Source organism: Trachinotus anak, unplaced genomic scaffold (assembly GCF_046630095.1).
Source record: "Trachinotus anak isolate AG129_WGS33_773 ecotype Australia unplaced genomic scaffold, CSIRO_AGI_Tana_v1 ptg000005l, whole genome shotgun sequence".
NCBI lineage: Eukaryota > Metazoa > Chordata > Actinopteri > Carangiformes > Carangidae > Trachinotus > Trachinotus anak.
The window spans coordinates 14,152,408-14,175,970 of record NW_027273856.1 but is presented as its reverse complement, the minus strand read 5'-3'; the positions used below and the strand labels follow the sequence as shown (position 1 = coordinate 14,175,970).

The 23,563-nt window shown below is 40.9% G+C and overlaps 1 protein-coding gene across 1 annotated transcript; it reads left to right on the top strand.

Annotated features, from left to right (window-relative positions):
- The first annotated feature begins 10,215 nt into the window (after nt 1-10,215).
- Nucleotides 10,216-22,592, top strand: ufl1 (UFM1-specific ligase 1). The gene is made up of 19 exons (XM_071478463.1): nt 10,216-10,427; nt 10,664-10,809; nt 11,070-11,098; nt 11,245-11,342; nt 12,848-12,962; nt 13,109-13,239; nt 13,956-14,014; nt 14,097-14,243; nt 16,524-16,699; nt 16,787-16,966; nt 17,176-17,302; nt 17,391-17,513; nt 17,741-17,861; nt 17,944-18,110; nt 19,110-19,240; nt 19,395-19,475; nt 19,554-19,639; nt 19,725-19,905; nt 22,121-22,592. The coding sequence occupies exons 1-19, from the start codon at nt 10,351-10,353 to the stop codon at nt 22,331-22,333; spliced, it is 2,388 nt and encodes a 795-aa protein (XP_071334564.1). The 5' UTR covers nt 10,216-10,350; the 3' UTR covers nt 22,334-22,592.
- The last annotated feature ends 971 nt before the right edge of the window (nt 22,593-23,563 follow it).

Genomic DNA, 23,563 nt, shown 5'->3' with positions numbered 1-23,563 from the left:
TATGGGAGGAGACAAGTCCCAAAATACATTTTTGATGACCTCTTTGTTTTTGTTTTTGTTTACCACTTTGTACCTTTTAAGATTATTCCCTGGACTTGAAGTGCTGGAAAAATGGGGCTGGGTCCATGATTCATTTCGTCGTGTTTGTGACCACACCCCCCTGCACCCCTGAGATTTGGCCAGTGCACGTGCATCCATGAAGTATATATTTAGAGCATGTATCTCTTGCAGAATGTGAGCTGAGAGAGGCTGAAAGTGTCAGCTCTCTGGAAGTGGAGCTGTGCCCTCCTGCAGCTGCAGACACACCACCAGCTTTTTCAATCAGCTGCAGCTGATTTTGCTCCTTTCTTTTATTCCATTCCAATCACTTATCGTTAATCGTTGTTTATCAAATTTTGTTCCTACTCAGTAAGGATTGTGACTTGTAATGTAGATGTAAGTACAACACCTGAGATTAAAAAAAAAGTCAAGTGAAACTGAAATTAATTTCTTTTTTTTTTTTAACTGTGCAGCAGTTAAAGCTGAGATGGGTGGATGATACAGAAGCTCCAAAGCTTGTTTCATTCCTATGATGTGCACTGTTTCAATATAGAGGATGGGTCGTAGACCACAAAGGCTGAACTGTAATGAGTTGGTCTGACCTATGGAGGATTTTCACTGTGCGTCACCATATGGGTCCGCCTTTAGCGTTGCATCAGCTCCTAGCATCTAGCAACCTTGACAGCATGTAACTTTTTTTTCACAACAACTTGAGGTCTGAAGGCCTTTTACACAGTTGTACGTTAGCAGGTGAACTGAACCCAGACCAAATACTTAGATTTAAAAATGTAATCCTCTGACTCCGTCGGTGTTGTTTGCTTCCATTACAGGCACGCAATGAGTCTTGAGACAGGTTGGTCCAGAAAGGATCCACCCTTTGGATCTGTCATTGCCTTGGAAAAGAAAGGTGCATTTCTCAGCCGCATCTGAGGAGCCTCTGATGGATGCGGCCCCAGAACTGGACACATCTTGTGTCTGAGCTTTTTCAAATGACGAATACCACATGACTGATGACGTCCAAAGCTTCATTAGTGGGATAAGAAGATGGGAAAATAATCCAGGTAACAATGTAAAAAATAGTAATCATCTTATTAGGGTATACTATACCATAGGGTACGCTGTGACTTTGAGTCTTGAAGTGGTGCTGTACGTTTTTCAAACCACCAGATGTCGCTACACTTGCAAATCCAAGACCAAAATCTTTGTCGGTAGAGAGAAAATCCCAAAGCTTCATCAGCCACCTTCGGCTCATCGCTATTATTAAACAGTTTATTCAAGACCAATAGTAATCAGTAAATACTGATCAACTCCCATTCAAATTAAAACCTGTCAGACCTTCAAACACAATCCATCATCAGCCCTGACGAATGGGTGCCTACTACCCCAACTTCCAGCTTCAGTTTTGGGTGGTCACTGATTTTAAGTAGATCATTTACATTTTCAATTTGTTGTTATTCAGGCTGTCTTTGGATATATGTTTCACTGTGATTTCTGCTTGCTTTCCAGAGGGTCATATGTGCAACAGAATATGATGTACCCATCATCCAAGGTCCCTTACCCACAACAGTACCATGACATCTGCTGATGGAATTTGTCTCCTGCCCAGTATGACAGATCCAAGCAATCTGGAGCCCAAGGACACGGGACATAGACCTTGCCAAAGGAAGATGATAGACTCATCCGCTCATGAACTACGACTGAACCAGCAAATCACATTTCAAAACCTTTTCTTTCGCTCCCTGCCTTTTCCTTTATTTTCCTTTCCTGTTTTTTCCTTTCCTTTCCTTTCCCTTGCTTTTTTCATTCCTCTCCATACCTTCTCTTTCCTTGATCTTTCCTTTTTCATCTCTTCAATGTCCATTCCATGTCATACCTTTCCTTTCCTTTCTTTCCTTAGCTTTTTCTTTCCTTTCTATACCTTCTCTTTCCTTAATCTTTCCCTTTTCATCTCTTTACTACAACGTCTGTCCCATATTATACCTTTCCTTTCCTTTTCCTTTCTTTTTCTTTGTTTCCACTCCCTTCCATTCCTTCCCTTTCATTTGATAATTTACTGAAAAAATATGACGAGAGGAAAGAACGCTACAGATAAAAGAATCAGTCTGCGAGACAGTAAAAACACATACATATATCAGCAATAAATAAAAAAAATATCCAACCTATAATATGTCTTCAGTGTTTTACGTCGAGGTGGAGAACCACAGAAATGCACCATGAAGCTCCAAACTTTCCCACAGAGATGTTCTCCTCACTCCAAAACTTGGTTACGTGTCGGCTTTTTCAGCTGAATGACATCAGGAACTCGTCGGTTTCTTCAGAAGAAGTGGTATTTTTAGCCAATTGTATGAAATGACCTTGAAGAGCAGCATTTGTGTTTTGTGTTATGAGGTCGCTGAGTGTTCCCAAACAGGAGAAAGTTAAGTGAAATTATTGGAGCCTCTGTGTGTGTGTGTGTGTGGTGGTCATTCTGCTGCACCCTCATTACACTTGGCAGCAGTGTGTACAGTCATAACCTCTGCAGCTATAGCAGGACTTGGACAGCTGATGAATTCTCCCTGTTCCTCTCTCTCAGATTGTCTCTGCCTCGTTCCCGCTCACTGCTTTCCTTTGCCAGCTCCCACCGCCACGCTGTCTGATTCGCTACACACACTGAAATACAGTTGAATTACCTAAGTATACAGTAAAACGTCTCTGTTTGTATATCCTGTGACCTCAACACACCTTTTTATATTGCAATCAGTGAAATTAGCCCAGGGCTGAAGGCAAACTGAAGCTTTTTTTTTTTTTTTTAAACCCTGACCTACTGGGGCTCTTAGCCGTGGGGTAGCAAACATTTTACACTGCTGTCTTTTGAAGTGGGTATGAAAGGACCTAAATTTAACTTGGGTAAGAGCTCAGTCTTTCATGAAAACATACTTTGAAAGGAAAATGTGTTTTCCACTTATTTGTTTCTGTACAGTTTTTTTTCTTCCTTTTTTTTTTTTGGATGGAAAAGTTTGTGTTTGACTGTTTTGGCCTGAAAAAAATAAGTTCCACCTACATGTGGCTGCTACCACCAACCCCTCTAATCACTGCCTGAGAGCCACCACCACCTACTAACAACCTTGAGGAATGGGAGGGAGATGAAAACTGAGGTGTCGCTGCCATTGGAAGGAAGGGGAAGCAAGAGACTCCACCTGAAGCTGCCTGGTGTCAGCATCAGTACAGGGGCCTGGTGGACCGCTTTGTCCTGTGGTGCAGACAAAATAACCTCCAGCTAAATGTGGATAAGATGAAGGAGATCGTGGTAGATTTAGGACCGGCCGTGTCACAGCCGGTCACACCCCCCAACACCATACACTGCACAAACTCGGGAGCACCTTCAGTCACAGGGTGCTCCTTCCTCACTGTGCTACAGAGCGGCACAGGAACTGCCATCAAATGTAATAACTCCTGTACATCTGCCGAATCGCTGGACTTTAGCATCTGTTTGCACTCGATCTGCACTTTTTTAACATGATTGCACAATTTTAACTTGATTTGCACTTTTTAATTTTTGTCATTCTAGCACACTTTTTAACTTCTTAAATTGTCTTGTATTAGTGAAATGTTGCTGTGACACTCAAATTTCCCCTTGGGTCATCTATCTATCTATCTATCTATCTATCTATCTATCTATCTATCAGGCCTGGTGTTCAGTCTGCTTCTGCCGTATTTTTAGCCTGAAGTCATTTTTTAAATTGGCTGAACTTTCATAACTTGAATAAACAAAAACACATAATGAAACTTGGTGCACACCTGCACTCAAAGGTAACTACATTTATTAGAACTTGGGTTTTTATTTTCACGGGCTCCAGGTTCAACTGTAAGAAACATGAGCAGTCAAATGAAGATGTACAGTGAGTTGACTGAGCCCCAGTTTAGCCAAATTTATTTCAGGGAGAAAACAAAAGGTATTATCACCCAAACTCACTGCTGTAAACATCCACTACTGCTTCCCCCAGTTCAATTTTGTGTTAGTCTACTTGTCACAGTAACAATAAAACCAATGGCAGGAGCTACTAAAATAAAACTGAAGTGCTAATAAATCATAGTGTTACTGTAAACGTTGTGCCGTAATCAGATTTTTTAAAAGCTGCATTAATTGATTTTTTGGCCACTTGAAGGCCAAAACTGTAAACACATCACTGACATTTTATCACCTTATAAGGTAGTTTCCTGTTGACACATCCAGGTGAGGCCGAGTTGTGTCATCCTGACTAATATAAATCCAGCATTCACTCTCTTTTCAGCTGTGTTTCATCCGCTCCTGAGGAAACTGTCTGACTCTTCACCTGCTGAATGTTTGCAGCTAATCTCTAACGGTCTGTCTGCTGTTTGGAGCTGGGCAGGTTGTGTACAGTGGTTTCTCAGGGGTTTTTCGTAGTTTAAAACAACAGACTGTTGCTGCTGATGACGACGGTGAGAATGAACCTAAATAATAAAGCTGCAAGCCGCAAAACCAAAACACAGAGCTGAAAGGCACTGAAAAGCTTTGCAGTGCAGAGGAGATACAGAGTTAGGTGATAATTCTCTGTGGGTTTATCACAACAAGCAGCATCGTAAACATTACACTTGTGGATATGATATCTCAGTGATGCCCTGAAGGAACGTCTTCAGATTTGACACAAACGTTCACTTGGACTCAAGGACAAACTAATTAGACTTTGGTGGTCAAAGGTCAAAGTTCAAGGTTGTGGTGACCTCACAAAACATGATTTTGGCCTTATGAATGCAATATCTCGAGAACTCCTCATAGGAATCTCTTCAATTTTGGCACAAATGTTTTCTTGGACTCGGGGACAAATGGGTCACTCTTTGGTGGTCAAAGGTCAAGGTCACGGTGACCTCACAAAACAAAGTTTTGGACATGTGAGTGCAATATCTCCGTAACACCTCCAGGGAATTTCTTCAAATTTGGCACAAACATTCACTTGGACTCAAGAACAAACTGATTAGATTTTGGTGGTCAAAGGTCAAAGGTCAAGGTCAGTGTGACTTCTCAAAACACTTTTATGCCCTTACTCAAAACACAGCAACAATGACAAAATTTCACACAAATGGTTCATATTTTATATGACTCTGGATAAACAGGGATGTAACCTGAAACTAGTCCAAGTGGCAGAGGCAAACAACTGTGAGATGGTTACTGTAGTTAATATAAAAGTTGATTAGTGCAGTTTTAAAGGTCATGTATAAAAACTGGTTTCTGTATCTAGGGAGAGCATTAAAGAAAACTAGAGCTGTATATACACATCCGATTTGTAATCATTTGTTTTCATGTGGACCATATCTATCTCTGCAAATGGGCTGCTCTCATAAAGCAGTTTTCTAGTTGTGTCCACTGCTCAAAGTGGTTTACACTACCACATTCACACAGACACACACACACACACACACACATACACACACGCACACACACGCACACACACACACACACACACACTTACACACACACACACACACACACACACTTATTTCTATGCATACAGTGCATTTCTATCACACACACACTGAGGATACATCAGGGGCAATTTGGGTTTCAGTGTCTTGCTGAAGTACACTCCAGCATGCAGACTGGAGGAGCCAGGAATCAAACCCCTGACCTTCTGATTGGTGGACAACCTGCTCTGCCCTGAGAGCCTCAGCCACCCTCTGTGACAGCAGGAGAGAAGAGAAAGATCATTAAAATGCATCCTTTTATTTAAAGTATTTGAATTCAAATCCAAACATAAACTGAGTACATTTATATGTAAGATCATCAAACGTTGTATGAAACCTCCTCCTACTTACACCTCTCTAACACTGGAACTGGCTAAAGCAACAATCACGCGCACTTCACACAGTCATTGGCCAGGTGTGCAGAGGGGAGGCAGGAAGCAGAGACCCAGCTCTTTTCTTTCAATCTTCACCTGACTACTTCTGCTTCTGAGTGCACCGCTATGACTGCCATCAAGGAGAGACTGTCTGAAAGTGCAGGCATTTGTTCCCATTTGTACATAATGTCATGTCTTGTGTACAACAGCAGGCCTTGAGTGTGGCCATTCACAACAGGTGAGCACTTTGGTATCAATTAGTTCCTTTCAAGCATAAAACCAGCTTTCATCAGCTTCTATAAGGATGAAGCGTCTTTAATCACCAAAACACTGGTGGTGGTTTCAAAATGAAATCAGAGGAAGGGGAGAAATCTGTTCACTGAGCTGTTGCATGTATACACGGATTGTGTAGTAACCAGTGCACATAACCGTGTCCTGCATATCCGGAATTTTCCCAGGACCTTGGTTTCTCTTGTGCTTGTAAACCTACTGAATGTAAGTCTTTTCAGATGCATTTAAGAAAACAAAAAAGGATTAATATTAACAAGCATCTCACGTTTTGTTCAGTCTCATCTTCAAAGCAAATTTTCTGCACAATCAAACAGTTCAGCGTCATAAGTTCAGCTGTTTGAAGTCACGGGAGAGAAGCGCTCACTGCTGCTGAGACAATGTGTTTACTAACGGACCTCTACTTGATTACAATTCAAAGAGGCGGTCCCACAATGCTTATTCACTGTGGAAATATGACCTAAATTTTTGTCAGGGAAGCTGTGCTTTGAAGTTTGAAATTAGACTGGGAACTTTTATTCTTCCTTTTAGAAGAAGGCAGCTTATCAAACACTTTTTTAATTTAATTTTTTAAAATTAAAGCTTTTAAAGACTCAATTAGCCACATCTCTGGACTTGTCATAAAGCCACTTCAGACTTAGATTTAATAGAAGGTCATAGAGAGTGAAATGGTCGATGGGCCTGCAACATAAACAGCCTGTTAGAGTTGTTTGATGCACACCATTATGTTTCAGAAAGAGAGCATGTTGTAAAGCATTACGGCTCTGAGAATGACATCATTCAGGATTCCCAGGCCATCACGCAGCAACATAAACCATGGAGCATCTGGGTGTTGGGTGATTGCATGAAGCCAGTCTGACTCCAGTCTGTTAACGTGAACGGCTTCAAACCAGCATGACAGAAAGAGATACAGAATCCATGTGGCACACAAGAGCAAAATACAAAATAGTCACATAGTCACATATTATCTGTGCAAATAATGATTTTCGTAATCTGTAGCTCTCTTTACATAATCAATGAATAATAGATATTAAAGCATGTGTCAGCGTATTCTGTGAAAAAAAAAAAATCAAATATGAGCTAGCTCAGCATCTGCCAAGAGATAAACAAGCAAATTAAGTATGAAGTCCTCTATGCATTTTGTTTTAGTAATTTATTTTTAAGAAACTGTCTTAAACAGGTAACCAGGTCGATTCAGTTCATGTGTTTTAATGTTAGTTTTAAAAGTAGTAACCAGTTCCTTCACAAAATCCTGAGACACAGTTAGAACTGTTGAGGTTAAAAACACAGTAGGCAAAACAAATGGTATTTGTATAGCATATTGTCATACACAGAGTTCATTCAATGTGCTTAACAGTAATAAAAGAAGCATTAAAGAATAGAAGTAAAAAGCATTATAAGAAAACAACATAAAAACACAGATTATAAAGTAAATGTAAGTACATTAACTCAATACTGTATTTAAATACCATTTGAGGTGCTATTGCTTTAAGTATTTTCATGTTATGTAAAATGTTGTATTTTTGTACTAATTATTGTACATTCACCTTAAGTAGATTTATCTGACATTACTAGTCAATAGGATTTTACAAAGCATTATGATGTATTGTTATAGTAAAATGTGGACAAGTAATGCATCATGAAAAATAACCAAATTACATAATAAAGCATATGATAATATAACATTCACCACTGTACAGAAGTGTGTATAAAAGTGTATTTTTGCACCTGGTACTCTTGCTCACATTTGAATTATACCTTGATGTATAATAACGGCCAGGATTTTAATTTACAGTTTTCTCAAATTTTAATGGGACCCCAAAAAGGCTTGGCCTGTTTTAGGTACTAGTTTTCATTTCCTTTTCCATTCACTTTGACTTTACTGACACAAACCTGAGATTCACACATCCACAAACACATATACACACCAACACTATGATGATTACGAACTAAATACATTCATTTTTCTTCAGTTAGGTGAAGAAAAGACCAGGTTTATAAATGTTGCACTGAGGCGCTGGAAGCAGATGCTTAATTGGTTCTGTCCACACTGGGTCCGAGGCCCTTACAGAGGGGAATTTTACAGTAGCTCTCCTTTCTGCTTTTTACAAATGATCTAATATTGAAATGGGTCAGACCAGGACATTCCTCTGATCCATGTTCTCCATTCCCAGGGAAGATGTATCCCACCCACACACTTCTTTGAAACCGGCTGAAACCCCATCCATAACATATTTTAATCTCATAATTTTCCTTTACCTTGAGTGGTCATTTAAATCAGAGCTTGAAGGCAGATATTATATGGAGAGTGAATCATATAATACATCCTAAAGTTTGAACAAATCTACTTACAACTTTTCTCCTGATTCTAAAACTTGGCTGGAGGCTACTGATTAGTTTCTTCTTTACTTTCATAGCAAAGTATGTATTTCATCAAACTGGCAGACTAGGCTATAGCTTCACTGTATACTGATATGGAGGCTGGTTGTGGAAAGGTTATTTCAAAGTTTCTCATCACAGCCGGCTCTTAGGGGCATATATGGCTGTGAGACATAGTTCACTTTTGCCAGACACAGAGGGATGGTTTTCTCATTGAGATTGTGCTTTTTTAAAAATTAACTTGCAATTAATTACATATAGGCCTGCAGTGAATATGCATATGACATATAATTACAGTATTTCACTCCTACCAGGTCTCTGCTGGCATGATGGAGTGCTTCATACAACTCAGCGCCATCTGTTAACCTCCCTGGAAGGAATTTAATGGCTTGTAGTCTACTGCTCTCTAGAGTTTACAGATTTGCACTGCAACTTGTGTCTGTTCCATTTACCATCATATTTCATTCAACAGCAATGGCAGAATGGACAATTCAAGACAAACCATTTGCAAATGTAACACATGTACATAAATTTGGAAAAAAATCTAAATATTGATATAGGTATATGTCTAGCCCCTACAAATATGCTTATATCATAGGCATATTCTGTTTGAATATATATCTATTCCAAAGCCTGTCAATATATGTTGTTATATAACGAAAGTCAAAGACCACTTTCCCCAAGGAGTTGTATTGTATCACCATGGCACATGGCACACCATGAATTCTCCATGCATTGAGGTCAGTGTAACAGCCAAACGCAACATGACACACAGGCTCCAGAAATGTGGAAAATAATAATATCAATTTAAGAATTATATCTAAATCATTTTTTAATTTGTATTTATTTTGGTTCTTAGCTCTGATTAGTCCAAAATATGTTTGGCTATAATAGTGGTATAGTGGTTATTGTTAAAGAACCAGTTCACTCAAAAGAAAAAGGGAGTATATTTTCAGACATACAGATAGGTGACAAATTAAAATAAAGATATATAAAACTGTCAGGTTAGATTACTGTAATACAGACTTTACTTATGGCCTTCTTCAGTCAGGTTTAAATGAAATCTTTGATCAGACTTTAATGTTTTATTCTGCCCAATTGCCCATATCTACTATTAATGCTATTATTCTTCAGTATGCATTTACTAAATCATGAGTAGAGGTCTTTTGTCCTTATTAATCTAATATCTCTTTATTTATAGATAAATAGTTCAGCTGCTGGTCTCTGGCTCCAGTCTCCTGTCCTAATGTGGATTCTGTTAAAGCAGTGGTTTTCAATACTTTTCACACCAAGGACCCCAAAACAGATACAAATTAAACCCCCATTTGGAAAGATTTTCGCTGTTAGATGTTTTATTATAGAAAGTGTTTGAAACCTTTTATCAAAATAGCCATACATTCTGTCATTGTGTTGCTTATTGATTGATTATAGTGATAATAAATTATTCTCAGTTTTGCAGTGGACCCATAGGAAGCCCTTCAGGGACCCCTGGGGGTCCCCACACTGTACTTTGAGAACTACTGGGTTAGATGGCTCAGGACCACAGATGTAATATAAGACCTAAGACATAAGTTCTAATAATACATACAGGATTAATAAGCATCAATTGGGAAGTCAGAAGTCAGTGCGCGAAACGCCAAGAAGAGGAGATTTGGTCGTTGTGGCTCACCGTCTTACGTCACTGTATGTTGACGTGTGGCAAAGTAGGGTGCTGCTGTCTTCTTAGCCAGCTAGCGCTAGGTAATACTTCTTGATAGTGAATGGTCAACAAAAACACTGACAGCTGACTGTTTTACTAAACTTTTAAAAAATGGCAGCTGACTGGGAAGAAATTCGTCGGCTTGCCGCTGACTTCCAGAGAGCACAGTTTGCTGACACAGTGCAAAGGTAGGTGCACCCAACGCTACAAGCAGCTGCTAGCAGGAAAGCTAATGCTGGCTAACACTAAACTGTTCATTTAAAAGTAACTCTAACCCTGTGAGTTGTGAATTATCCTCTTTCTGTTAACAGTTGTCGTTAGCAATCAATATATATATATATATATATATATATATATATATATATATATGTCTATAACTGTCAGGTTAACACCCTAATTGACACCCATGAGAATCTTTCCACAGGCTGTCGGAGAGGAATTGTATTGAAATAATTGCGAAACTGGTGCAGGAGAAGAAGCTAGATGTGGTGCACACACTTGATGGAAAGGAGTATATCACCCCGGCACAGATCAGCAGAGAGATCCGAGATGAACTCTACGTCCATGGAGGTCAGTGTAACAGTCAAATGCAGTGTGACACACAGGCTCCAGAAATGTTACTGTCATCTGCCGAGCGGGTTAATGAAAGAGCTTTATGTACCGTCTATATGTCCTGATAATGACACATAACAGTCATATATCTTCTATGCTTTTTAATAACTGGAGTCACTGTTGTCAGTTAGTCATACTCACTCTGTATAATAATAAATGATGTCAGCTATGAAGTAGACATGACAACAGTGGATGAATCTTGTCATTTTATTTCACAGGGCGAATCAACATCGTGGACCTACAGCAGGTGTGTATTATCAAATTTAAATACTGCTGTGTGTTACCAGCTGTGTCCTGTACCATATGTCAATATCAAGCTGTGATCAGGAATACATGTTATCAATCGTTCATAATTAAAGCATCCCAGAAATGTTGTGATCTTCTTCCATACAGATACTCAATGTGGACTGGGTCCATGTGGAAAATAGAGCGAGTGACCTTGCAAAGTCTGATAAAGGGGTTCAACTTGTACTGGGACAACTTATTGATGAGTGAGTACAACACTTCTACCACACAAGTTCTAGAGTCCATCTGCGCGACCATGAAGCAGGGTCTAGGCTGCCCTAACGTTAGGGCTGGGTATTGCTCCAAAATCTTTGATTTCAGTACTGACACCTTGACTTCAGTACCTTTTCTTATCGATACCAATTTGATCAAATCTATTTCAATAAAAACAAAATTACATTACACATTATGGTGCAGATTTTTGTTTTATTTTTAAACGTGGTCTCTCGTGTTCTCGTGTTCATGTGAATATATAACATCAGCATCATTCGATCTTGTTCCAAGCATGCTTTCTGCTGATTGGCTCACTGACACTGATGAGATTTACTCATTAACTCCTTAGGTATCAAATCTGGGATCGAATGACCTGGCCATTTTTTGATCCTTGATAGTATCAAACCAGTTTGGCCAGCACATGAAAGTATCAGAGTTTGATCTCTAACTCATATATCTCTAACTCATATATTCTATGTGACAATACTGATGATGGCCAGTGTTGAATCTTGCTATTAAAAGACATTTGGTCTGTTTCTTGGATTAAACTGGAACAATAATCACTGTAGGTATCCATCTTTAATTAAAGATATCAGACACCTGACATTTATTGGTCTTATCCAATTAAAATGCACAGATTAAAAATTAACCCTAAATAACCAATAAATGAAGTTCTGATAAGTTGTCAGGTGACAGAGTTAGTTATGCCACAAGATCAGCATAACAGATAGAACATCACGTGTTCCTAGGTTGTTACCCTTTAAATATTTACATTTGATTTATACACATGAAACCTCACTTTCTTGAACTGGGTGCTGTAAATTCATCTTTTGAAATTTTATTTCCATCCTAGTGGCCAATCCGATCTGTTATAACATAAAATGGCATGAAAATGATAGTCAGGGATCGTGACACTGGAACAGTAATTTCAGTCTTAAAATATGTCGTTTTAACACTAAATAGTCTTTGTATTTGATAGTTAAGGCGTCGGGATGTTTCAGATGAATTCCATATTTCCCTCTTAGAGAATACAGCTGTAGAGGTTATCAGAGGTTATCAGTGTCATCAGCCTTTAACAGTCGTGTATCATATGAACCCATGTGGGTGTTCTATTATGTGTCAGCTGAGATGTTTGACAAGACAGACATGGCCAACATATGTGCTCTGTGGGTTTTAACTGGAGAATATCGGCGCCCTAAATGTCATTCAGTTGACAGTAAAATAAACACAAACATAGACGAGCTGTTCTAATGGTGTCTAGGAGGAGGAAAATCCATTTTTGAACTTAAACAAAGATGTCCACTGTAATGGACGTTCACAACTGTTTACTAAAAACATGAATTCAGAAGAAAAAAAAAAATTAACACAGCCTCATTTCTGCATGGGAGATGAGTAGAGAGACACTAATGAGGATGGGAAAGTCTGGCCTTTCACTAGGAAACTTACCAGGTAAATCTAACCTGAAGCGGGAGTTTTGATGAGTTTGTGTTGTCTGCAGCACATACCTGGACCGTTTGGCTGAGGAGGTGAATGACAAACTGCAGGAGGCTGGTCTGATCAGTATTGCAGAGCTGTGCAAAAGCAACGACCTGCCAGGAGATTTCTTAACTGAGGTGGGACACGCTGCCTGCATGTGTTCATCAGAGGAGATATCTCATAACACATCAGGCAATAAATTGTATGTTGGAGATAGTTTTCTTTTGCTGACTTCACTGTTGGAAAAAAATATGACAATTGTGTGCTTTCTCATGTATCTCAGGAGTTGTCGAAGCGTCTTGGGAAGCTTATCCAAGGAGAGATGGACCAGTACAACAGGGGCGTCATATTCACTCCAGCTTTTGTTGCTCGACACAAAGCCAGAATACAAGGGCTTTTTAGTGCCATCACAAGGTAAACGTTGTTATGATATTGCATACGTTTGCTTTCATACAAGAACCACTCCTATAAACAAGTTTGTAGCATGTATAACTGATATAGGACAACTTGTTGCAGTCGCCAATTTTCTTGTATAAATACTTAGATTTTAAGGACACACAAAAAGAATGAGCCTGTCATCCTAACCATGCACAGCACAGTCTTTCCTCATGAGGGTTTGATTTCCCTCCCATTCTCATGAACATGAGATCTCAGTAACACCTGCAGGGAACTTCTTGAAATTTGGCTCAAAAATTCAATTGGAAATTAAGGATGAATCAATTAGATTTTCATGGTCAAAGTTCAGAGTTTAAGGTCACAGACGTCGCGTTTTTGGCCATATGAATTCATACACTAATTATGACACAATTTAACTCAAATGTCTATAAGGATAAAAATGAAGTGATGACATTTCATATCCAAAAGGTCAAAGGTTAACTTCACTGTGGCATCATAATGATCTGCAAAAAACACTTCATGTCATTATTTAATGCTGCAACTTGGAGATTGTGATCATATTTCCTGCAACTTGGCTGGTTGGCGAAGGCTTACAACCATTAGCTCTCTCAATGTAGGGGTGTCAGTTCTGCTGATGACCAAATCTAACAAATGCACAGTTACTCGTGAACAAGTGCTGTTCATCACATTGAAACAAGTAACAGGATGCCGTCCTGTTTTTCTTTGCTCTGCAGGCCGACATCTGTCAGCAGCATGATCGGAGCGTTTGGATTTCAAGAACATCTTCTGTACTGTAAGGAGAGACTCGTAGTTATTTATTTGAGTAGCTGTTTCACAGTTTGTTTTAACCAGATTTCGTTTTTTGTCATTGCCAGCTGTGTTGGAGGAGTTGGTGAATACCGGACGGCTGAAAGGAAGTGTGGTTGGAGGGCGACAGGACAAAGCCGTGTACATCCCTGACATTTACGCCAAAACACAGAACTCCTGGGTGGACTCTTTCCTCCAGCAGAATGGATATTTAGGTAGTTTTTTTTTTGTTTTGTTTTTTATCTGCAGGTCACATTCTCAGCTTTGACACTTACACCTGAAATATCACCATACAAACTCTGTCCTCTACAGTGAGTATTAAACCCTCCTCTCTCTCTCCAAATGGACATTTCTTACCACCCTGTGTTGCTCAGATGAACAGTAGAGGGCAGTCATGAGAATATCACGCCTGTATTGTTTGAGCTCATGCAGTTTTGTTTGATCCTTTGCAATATTTCTGCAGACAGTTTTAAGATTCCTTATAAAAACTTTGATGAGACCAAGCATCAACAAACCAACTTACTTGCAACTGTGTTCATGTTTACCCCCAGACTGTACACATTTGATTTTAATTCAGATATTTTATTGCAAGCTTGTTTTCACGCTCTCTAATGGAAAATAAATGACGATGTTGTCAGAGAGCACGAGGAGCATATTTAAAGCTCTGATTTCATTTTCATTTGAATATACTTTAATGTCTCTGTGGGAATTTACAGTTCCACAAACAATATTACAATATACAATTGAAAAAACATGAAGCAATACAAAAGACATTTAGTATTACACACAACCATACATGCATATTGCATAAACCCTGGGACAGCTGCATCTTACATTACTGTTATCATACTTTGAGTTTTATTGGATTTATGCTTCACTGAGCTTTTGTTGCACATTGTTTGGTCTATTTGAAGAGCACCAGTGAAAGGTGACATTTGTTTTTCATCATTTCATCACACATGCAATTACCACAAAATATTAAAACACAAAAAAGGTCAAAGATTGCCTTAATGTTTTCCAGAAAATCTCCGTCATGTTTGGCCGTAGTAATCACTGAAACCCTGCTACTCGTTTTTGGGGGACTGAACGATGCTGCCACTCTCAGGAACATTGCCTGATTTATACACCAGCAGAGAACAATGAGGACAAATGCTCTTGTGGCAACCTCAACTTCTACATTTCATGTGTAGGGTGTCAGTGTAGATCATGTCATATTCCTACACATGTCCTCTATTTAAAGCTACACCCAGCTCGGTTTGGCAGTTTGGCCACTTGCAGCAGCTTGTAGCATACACAGGTACAGACTGTTAGTGGGACTGGAGGTAGCCTCTGATTGGACTTTTTCTTTTCTCCCATTGTCACTATAATGGTGCACAACAGAGTAGTTACCTGATGATCAGTGTGTGTTTGTCAAAGTTGTGTCATTTTTCCCTCATTTCCTGTTGGAGAAAACGTCCATAAACTTGAACGGTTCTCAGCTTCAACACAGAGAGACTTTCAGGTCTGAAATCACACGAGGAGACACCAGGATGTTAAAAGGAAGCTTCTGCTCACAATGAATGGGAGCCCATTGCACCTCTAGTGTTTGCGTCTTCATGTGTGAACGAGTGGTTAGATACAGCAGATAAGATCATTGAGAGTGAAGATGAAACAAGTTTTTAAAAAAAGGCTCAGTCGTCTAATTTTGACACATCACTTTTTCCCCTCCATGTATTTATATTTGTTTTTATACTTCATTTAGCCGATTTAGTTATTGTGTTTCAATCCAACAAAGCCAGGCTGTCGCCCACTTTATCACCACTCTGCCACCACCACTGTAACAATGTAAATACAACTAATCCCAGTAGTGAAACAGGTTGCTCATGTCACAAAACAAATGAAAGTTAAACACATTTACTGTGGGGAATAAAATTAAAGCAACACTTAGAATTAGAGCTGGGTATCATTAAAAAATGTTGGATATCAGTACTGACACCGATACTTTGACTTCGATATCGATTCTTATCGAAACTTTTTGATAACAATTTTATCAAATCCATTTTAACGATAAGAAAAATACAGCACCCATTGTGGTATTTTCAAGCTCAGTCTCTTTACTCACTCAAACGTGTTTGTGTTAATAAACAGCCAATCACCAGCATTATTAGATCTTGGACCAAGCATGCTGCGTGCTGATTGGCTCACTGATGCTGATGAGATTTACTCATTTACTCCTTAGGTATCAAACAACAAGACATTTTTTATCCTCGATAGTATCAAACCATTTCACTTGGTGCGTTACAGTATTGAAGTTCAACACCCAGACCTATATATAATATACTTGTTGCAGTGGTGCTGTCAGTGAGTGACATCCAACACTGAACTATACTTAGAAGCCTTTGTTGTAGGTATCTGTGGTGCGACCCCCATGTATCACATATAACTCCAGCCTTACAGCAGCAGCGTGAAGTGTCTGCAGTGGTGAGAGTGTAACTGCTGAAGTCTTCCTCCCGCAGAGTTTGATGCGTTGGTCAGACTGGGGATCCCCGACCCCTCCAGCTACATCAAGAAACGGTACAAGTCCAACAAGCTGCTGTTCCTCAGAGCAGCCTGCGTGGGTCAGACCCTGGTCGACCAGGTGGAGGCCTCTGTGGAGGAGGCCGTCAAGTCGGCCTCGTGGACCGACATACAGGTGCTCACACAGTGAGTTAACAGTAACTGTTATTACATCAGTTATTATTGTAGTTTCTTAAGTTTCTTGTTGTCTTTCTGATCGCAGCCGATTCTGCCCAGCTGCCTGTCGATGGAGGACGTTGGGATGTTGATCAACCAGGCCATGAGGAACACTGCCGTCCAGTCATCTGCCCGAGTACTGGGGGGCACGGTCGTCGTCAGCGAGAAGTTCATCAGCAGTTGCCTGTCGTTATTTGATGAGGCCATGCAGCAGAAAGCTCAGAAGGTCTTCAGCTGTCACACATCTCCACTAACAACACTAGGTCAAAGCCCAGTATATGTCTGGACCATGTATAGTCAAATCCTGGAAATATGACCAGTCAGTCAGTCAGTCAGTCAGGCAGTCAGGGACATTCCAAAACTCTTTGAATGTACATACCTGAAGAAACTCTTTAAAAGTACAGCATCTGAGCTTTTCTGTGATGCGTTTTTTAGGAAGTCAAGAACAATCCAGTGTTTCTGATAACTGAGGATGATTTGAAGCAAGCATCCACGCTGACAGAGAGCTCAGCACCTTCCAAAAAGGAGAAGAGGGAAGCTGAACGCAGGAAGAAGGCCACAGGTGAGTTGAAACCATCCCCACCTCATCCTGAGACAGAACATGCATGTTACTTACCTGGGATTATGCTGTATATCAATGTGTCTGTCAGAGGGCAGCGGCAGCATGAAATCAGGTGGAGGAGGCAACGCCAGAGAGATCCGGATTCGTAAAACCAAGAAGAAAGGCAGGAAGGACGAGGACAGCGACGAGGAAACCGGACCTTCACAGCAAAGTACACTGAGGGCCACAAAGCTTATTTTACCTTCACAGGGACATAGTGTCTCTTTGTGCACATTAAGCCTGTTCACTGGGGCATTTTACTGTAACAAGAGCGTAAAGGCTGCTTGGCTAGAAATCTCTCCCCTGGGTTGTTAAGCTTTTTTTTTTTTTATCATGGAAGACAAAGCTAAATGTAACATCCCTATGAGACTAATTAGCTTGTGTATCACCTTTGCCAAGATCGCAGCAAACAGACTGAACCCCCCTTCATGGCCCAGGACGAGATAGCCACTGTTTTAGAGGAGAGAGTGAGCGACTGCCCCGAAGAGATCGTCTCTGAGCTGGCAGAGCATTTAGTCAGGTAACACACAGGTTTCTGTCCGAAGCTCTTCGTCTCTGCTAGAACCGAGAACAGCAAGTCCACTCTCTCAATGTCTCTGCAGGCCTCTGTCAAAAGCCTACCAGGAGGTGCTGCGGACGGTGTTCATGTCCTCCACCAGCTCTCCATCAGGGGCCAACAGGAAGAAGAGCATGAAGGATCTGCAGGAGGAGATCACCAACCTCTACAACAACATCAGACTCTTTGAAAAAGGCATCAAGTTCTTCTCTGGTAAATCCTGCTCTCGCTGCTAAATCAGAAATCACATGATCAGCACCTCAAGAGAAACAAGTGGCACAAAAGCTGTGCCACAGTTCAGGGGCCCTTGTGAACCACAGAGGATTTTCACTGTGCAACCTTAACAACATGTAACTTTTCCTCACAAAGACTTGAGGTTTTAAGACCATTGGTTGTTGAACTGAGCTGAAACCAAGTACTTACATTTTAAAGTGTAATCCTCAGGCCCTCTGTTGATGTTGTTTGCTGCCATATTATTTTCATCACTGGCGTACAATGAATCTTGGGATAGCCTTCTGGTCGCTTCTCTGTGACGCAGTCGGTCTTCAAATGCAGCCTCCAAAAGATGCAGCCTCTGAATTCAGATACAGCTAATAAGAAAATTCTAGTTCAGGTTCAATAAAGGAAGAAAAAGCAGATTTCGCTTTCAGAAGTAACAGATGTAATTCGTTTTTCTTTTTAATCAGAATTAGGCTTGGGCAATATCCAAAATTTAATATATCGAAATCGATAAAGTCCAGACCAAATATCGCAATATGTGATGTTATCTTTTCTTTTTTCTTTTTTTTATAATATATAACTATATTATTGGATTTTATTTTCAGGTGTAAGTGATGCTGCCACTAAACAGCAGTTCAAAGTTTTATCTGTCACATGAAAAGGCACAATGTACAACAAGGAAAGCAGTGAAATGAGGCTCCAGCTCGGCAGCAGGCCAGAAAAATTTGCATATGGCAGGAAATATCACAATATTCCATATTACCAAATATAAACCCAAGCCTACTCAGGATGTCCAATCAACATCTGGAATACTGACCCTGTCCTCTGTCCTGCCATGTACAGATGTTTACATACAGACAAAAAAAATCCCACTTTCTCTCATATCGTGTACAGTTTGTTACTCAGGATTTGTGCACGCTGCCACTGTTTACTTCAGAAATCGGACACAGTCTGTCTCAAGGTGATTGTAACAGACATATTGTCTTCATGCAGATGAGACCCAGGTCCACATTGCCAAGCACATCCTGAAGACTGTGTGCACGGACGTCACCAACATCCTGGTGAACTTCCTGGCTGCGGACCTGATGATGTCAGTGGAGAACCCGAGCTCCATCACCAGCGAGGTGAGAAGAGGCTCCTCCGCTGCTCCTTTTCTCTCACATCCTCTGTGTTTGAAACTAAGCCGCGTTAGAGTTCATTAAGACTGCGCGCCATTGTTTGAAATGCACTGTGGGACTTGTTTGTGTGGACTCGAACGTCTCTGATGTGTTGCCTCAGGTCAGAGTGAAGATCTTAGGCAAACTCTCCGAGGAGACCAGAGGGCCTCTCATGAAGCTGCACAACTGCCTGAATGGCAAAGTGAGTGTGTTTCCTGTCAGTTACATCATCAGACGGTGAAGGATAGAAAGTGACCTCTTCACCTTGTGTTCATCACAGACCATCGAAGACTTTCTGACCAACATAGAGACCTGTGCTGAGGTGTGTGGATTCATGCTGAAAAAGGGAGACAAGAAGAGGGAGAGGTACTGCAAACGTTTTTGACTTTTAGTTAGACTTTTAGTACTTTACTGACGTGGGAGTGTGTGTATGTTTGTGTGTCGTTTGCAGACAGGCCCTGTTCCTGCACCGCCAGGCTCTCACTGAGCAGCTGAAGGAGACGGAGGACCCGGCTCTGGTTCTCCACCTGACCAGTGTGCTGCTGTTTCAGGCCAGCACACACTGCATGCTGCACGCTCCGGGGCGCTGCGTGCCTCAGATCATCGGCACGCTCACAGGCAGAATACCTACAGTACGTCTGACACTCACTCACCACTCACCGTGTCTAAACTCTACCAGTAATACCAGTATGATGCTGTAGGGCTCTGGTTTTAATGTTGCATTACAAACAGCATGGTTGAAATTAACATGATGATCAGTGCACAGTCCACACAAACAAACTCAAAAAGGTACTGAATAATGACAGACAGACACATCAACACCTGGGAGTCCCGCTACAGTCGGTGTCTCCAGGGCCATATTTTACCATGGTGACACACACACAGACTCACAAGATGGAAACAAGCCAAGTGTGACACACAGTCACAGCTGCTGAAAGTACATGTACCTTTTTGATCAGCAGTTAAGGATGCTATATATTCAGTCCAGAGCATAATATCTTCTGCAATCACAGACTGTATACTGCACATACTGCATCCTATTTAACGACCATCAGGGTCGCAGAAAGAAGTCAGGTTGTATTGAAGTCTCTACTTCTCACTGATTTATTACCTCAGTAAATGTTTTACTGATGAGTTTATGGTCTCATTCCCAATTTTTAAGTCTTCTTCAATACAACATGATTCATTTTTAAATTATGGTCCATTTAGAGGAAAATGATGATCAGTGCACTTAGAAGGCAGGGATATGCATTAGGGCAGGGCTACTGTGTGATTGACAGATTGTAGCACACACGGGTTGCCACTAGGCTACAGGCCACATTTACCCATTCACACAGTGTTTTCTTTATACATACGGTGCATTCCTATCTCGCTCACTCACACACACGCACACGCACACACACGTACCTCAGTGATACATCCGGGGCAATTTGGGGTTCAGTATCATGCCCAAGGACATTCTGACGTACAGACTGGAGGGACTGAATCACCAACCTTCTGATTAGTGGACGAGCCGCTCTACCTCCTGAGCTACAGTCATTAACACAGTTAAGTGTCCAAATATTTACACCGGAGACACACTGGATGCGTCACAGCTGCCGCTGCTGATCTGCTGCGGAAAAACATACATGTGTGTTCACACTGGCTGCGTGCCTGCTCTGTCTCTCTTCAGTTTTAATTCATTTCTGATTTATTTTTGACAAAAAATATCTGTAAACCACCACTGTCTCCACATGCAGCTGCTACAGTGGTAAATGGTCCTTATATTTTTTCATGTTTGTGACATGTTCACATTCAGCCTAGACATAGAGACGATAGTGGAAGGTGTCAGTTTTGTGTGATGTTGCTGGTATGATTTCAAAATGACTCTTTTTGCTGCAAGAAGCGTTTCAAAATACCAAATCTCTAGATCACTGGACGCAGCCATGACGCAGGCAGCGTGTCTGCTCTCATCCGTTCACACGGGCGCCCAAATGAAAACCAAGATCGCAGCCGCCACGCACATGCAATGCATCCAGTGTGTCTCCAGCCTTATAGTCTGATTGTATGTTGAAAAAGTTAAGCTCAGCTGAAGGTCACATCAAATCAAGTCATTGTCCTTAGGCTGGATGTCTTAATGTCACTGTACTCTTAAGAGATTTCCCACCAACAAACCAACAGTGTATCTGTTACCAGGTCATATCCCTCTGCTGTAGCTCAGCAAGGAGACATGAGGCAGTTTTGTATTTTTAAAGAGCTGGATGAGACACAGGCTCCTGCAGCTTCACGTTGGCTCTGACTGAACATGTGTGCACAGAACAGGGACTGTTTAACAGCTTTGTCTCAGTCATAATAGCAGTGGTTCTCAATCTTTTTCTGGCATGGCCCTCTTCAGAACCCCCCACCCACCCCACTCCACCCATCCCACAGTTTTTACCAGTCATTTACAGTGGCAGGGGAAGCAACTACCAAAAAAGGATCCGTGTTTAATCTTAGTGAGATAAAGGTTGGAGTGATAGCATCAGCAGTTTGCTGTTTGTTTTCCCAACATGAATCATCACCATAATTCATTGAGCTTGGTTTTAGTCCATATTTTTCCCCTGGTCACCCCGCCCCCCCGCAGTGGCTCTGTGCCCAACAGAGGGGCACCCCACACTTTGAGAACCACTGGATAACAGACATGTTTATTTATGCTTCAGTGTGGTCTCAATGCGTCTGCGTCACGGCTTCGCCTTGTGATTGTTTACATCCAGTTTTCCGACACAGCAGCTGTCGTAATCTCCATCTGCTGCCGTGTCGGTCTGACAGAGCGTTTGTTTGTCGAGTTAAACTGCTGAAATGTGCGCTCGCGCCCGTGTGTCGTTGCAGGAGCAGCAGCAGCAGCTGTCTGCCTACCAGAGTCTGGTGGTGAAGCAGCTGGTGAGCCAGAGCCAGAGCAGGAAGCAGGAGGAGGCTGAGGGCGAGGCCGACAAGGCAGAGGAGCAGGACGAGGAGGCCAGGAGCGTCCGCTCACAGCTGATGGCCCTGACTCCTCAGGTGAAGGAGCTGGTGCTGTCCCAGAAGAAGACGTCCGAGGAATGAACATCTCAAAAGAGTAGAGGAGTGAATGTTGGAACTCATCTGTGATGAAGCTTCTTGTGGTCTTCACATGTTCAGATAAATACTTTAAAGACTGATGCAGCTGTTAATACTGTATTTCTGGATTTCTCCATGTAAACATAATTCTAAATTATAAAAGTAAATTCCTGTGTGGGATGTCTCACTGTAACCAAAATAACATGAACATCCTCAATGAGGTTCTGATTTTAATGCATTAAAGCTCAGTTCTTTCTCCCCCCTAGTGGCTCCTGTTGTTTATTGTCTACTGTGACATCAGTGTTAACTTGTGTTTGCAGCAACACGTTTCTACGCACCTGGAAAACTGAGCTGGACAATTTATTCAGCCTTTGAAACAGCAGTGGAAAAAACACTCGTTCTTGGGTTTTCTGGTAACAGAAATCTCAATCTTGTGATGAGGACAATGTGAAACGGTCCTCATCAGTCCACACCGGAAGAAGCACATAAGTGGACCTTGAAAGGAAGATATAGTGCATCCAGCCCCGAATCCTCCTGACGACCGAACACCACCTGTCAGGCTCCTGCAGGGAGAGGCTCGGCACACAAGTCATCAGATATTAATATCCAAAGGTAACATTTTTTTACCAAAACCATCTGAAGCTCAAAAATCAGAGTCATAATAAATCTGCTTAGAAATCAGAAAAGAAGAAGCTCCTCAGTCAGCGATCCAGTGATTGTCAGTTCACCCAATGGTACAGAGCAAATAGGAACTGAAAATAGCTAATTCAGAACACTTCATTTTCTTAAATGTAAACAAACATGGGCTAAAAAGCTGAATCTCAAGTTGAAGCCCACAGCTTAACTCACTGTATCCATGGCAACACATTTCCTGTTTGTTGGAAAAGTTTAGTGTCTATCTGATGTGTTATCCAGAAGAGCTGCTGTATGTCATATCACGTATCATTTATGATTATATTCATTTGTAATTTATAATAATTTGTCATAGATATTTTAATATATATATAAATACAAATTCTACCATGGGTATTTCATATATGTTATAAACTTCTATCTTCATATATATCCCCCCTAAAGGTGATATATATGGCAACATTACTCGTGATATAAGGTTATACAGTATATGTCATATATTACATTTCTACATGGGCCATCTGACTGACAACAACAGAGCAGATTTTTGTTGCTTAAAGTTAGAACTATGCATCCATGGTTGGTACAGACTATATTCTCTGA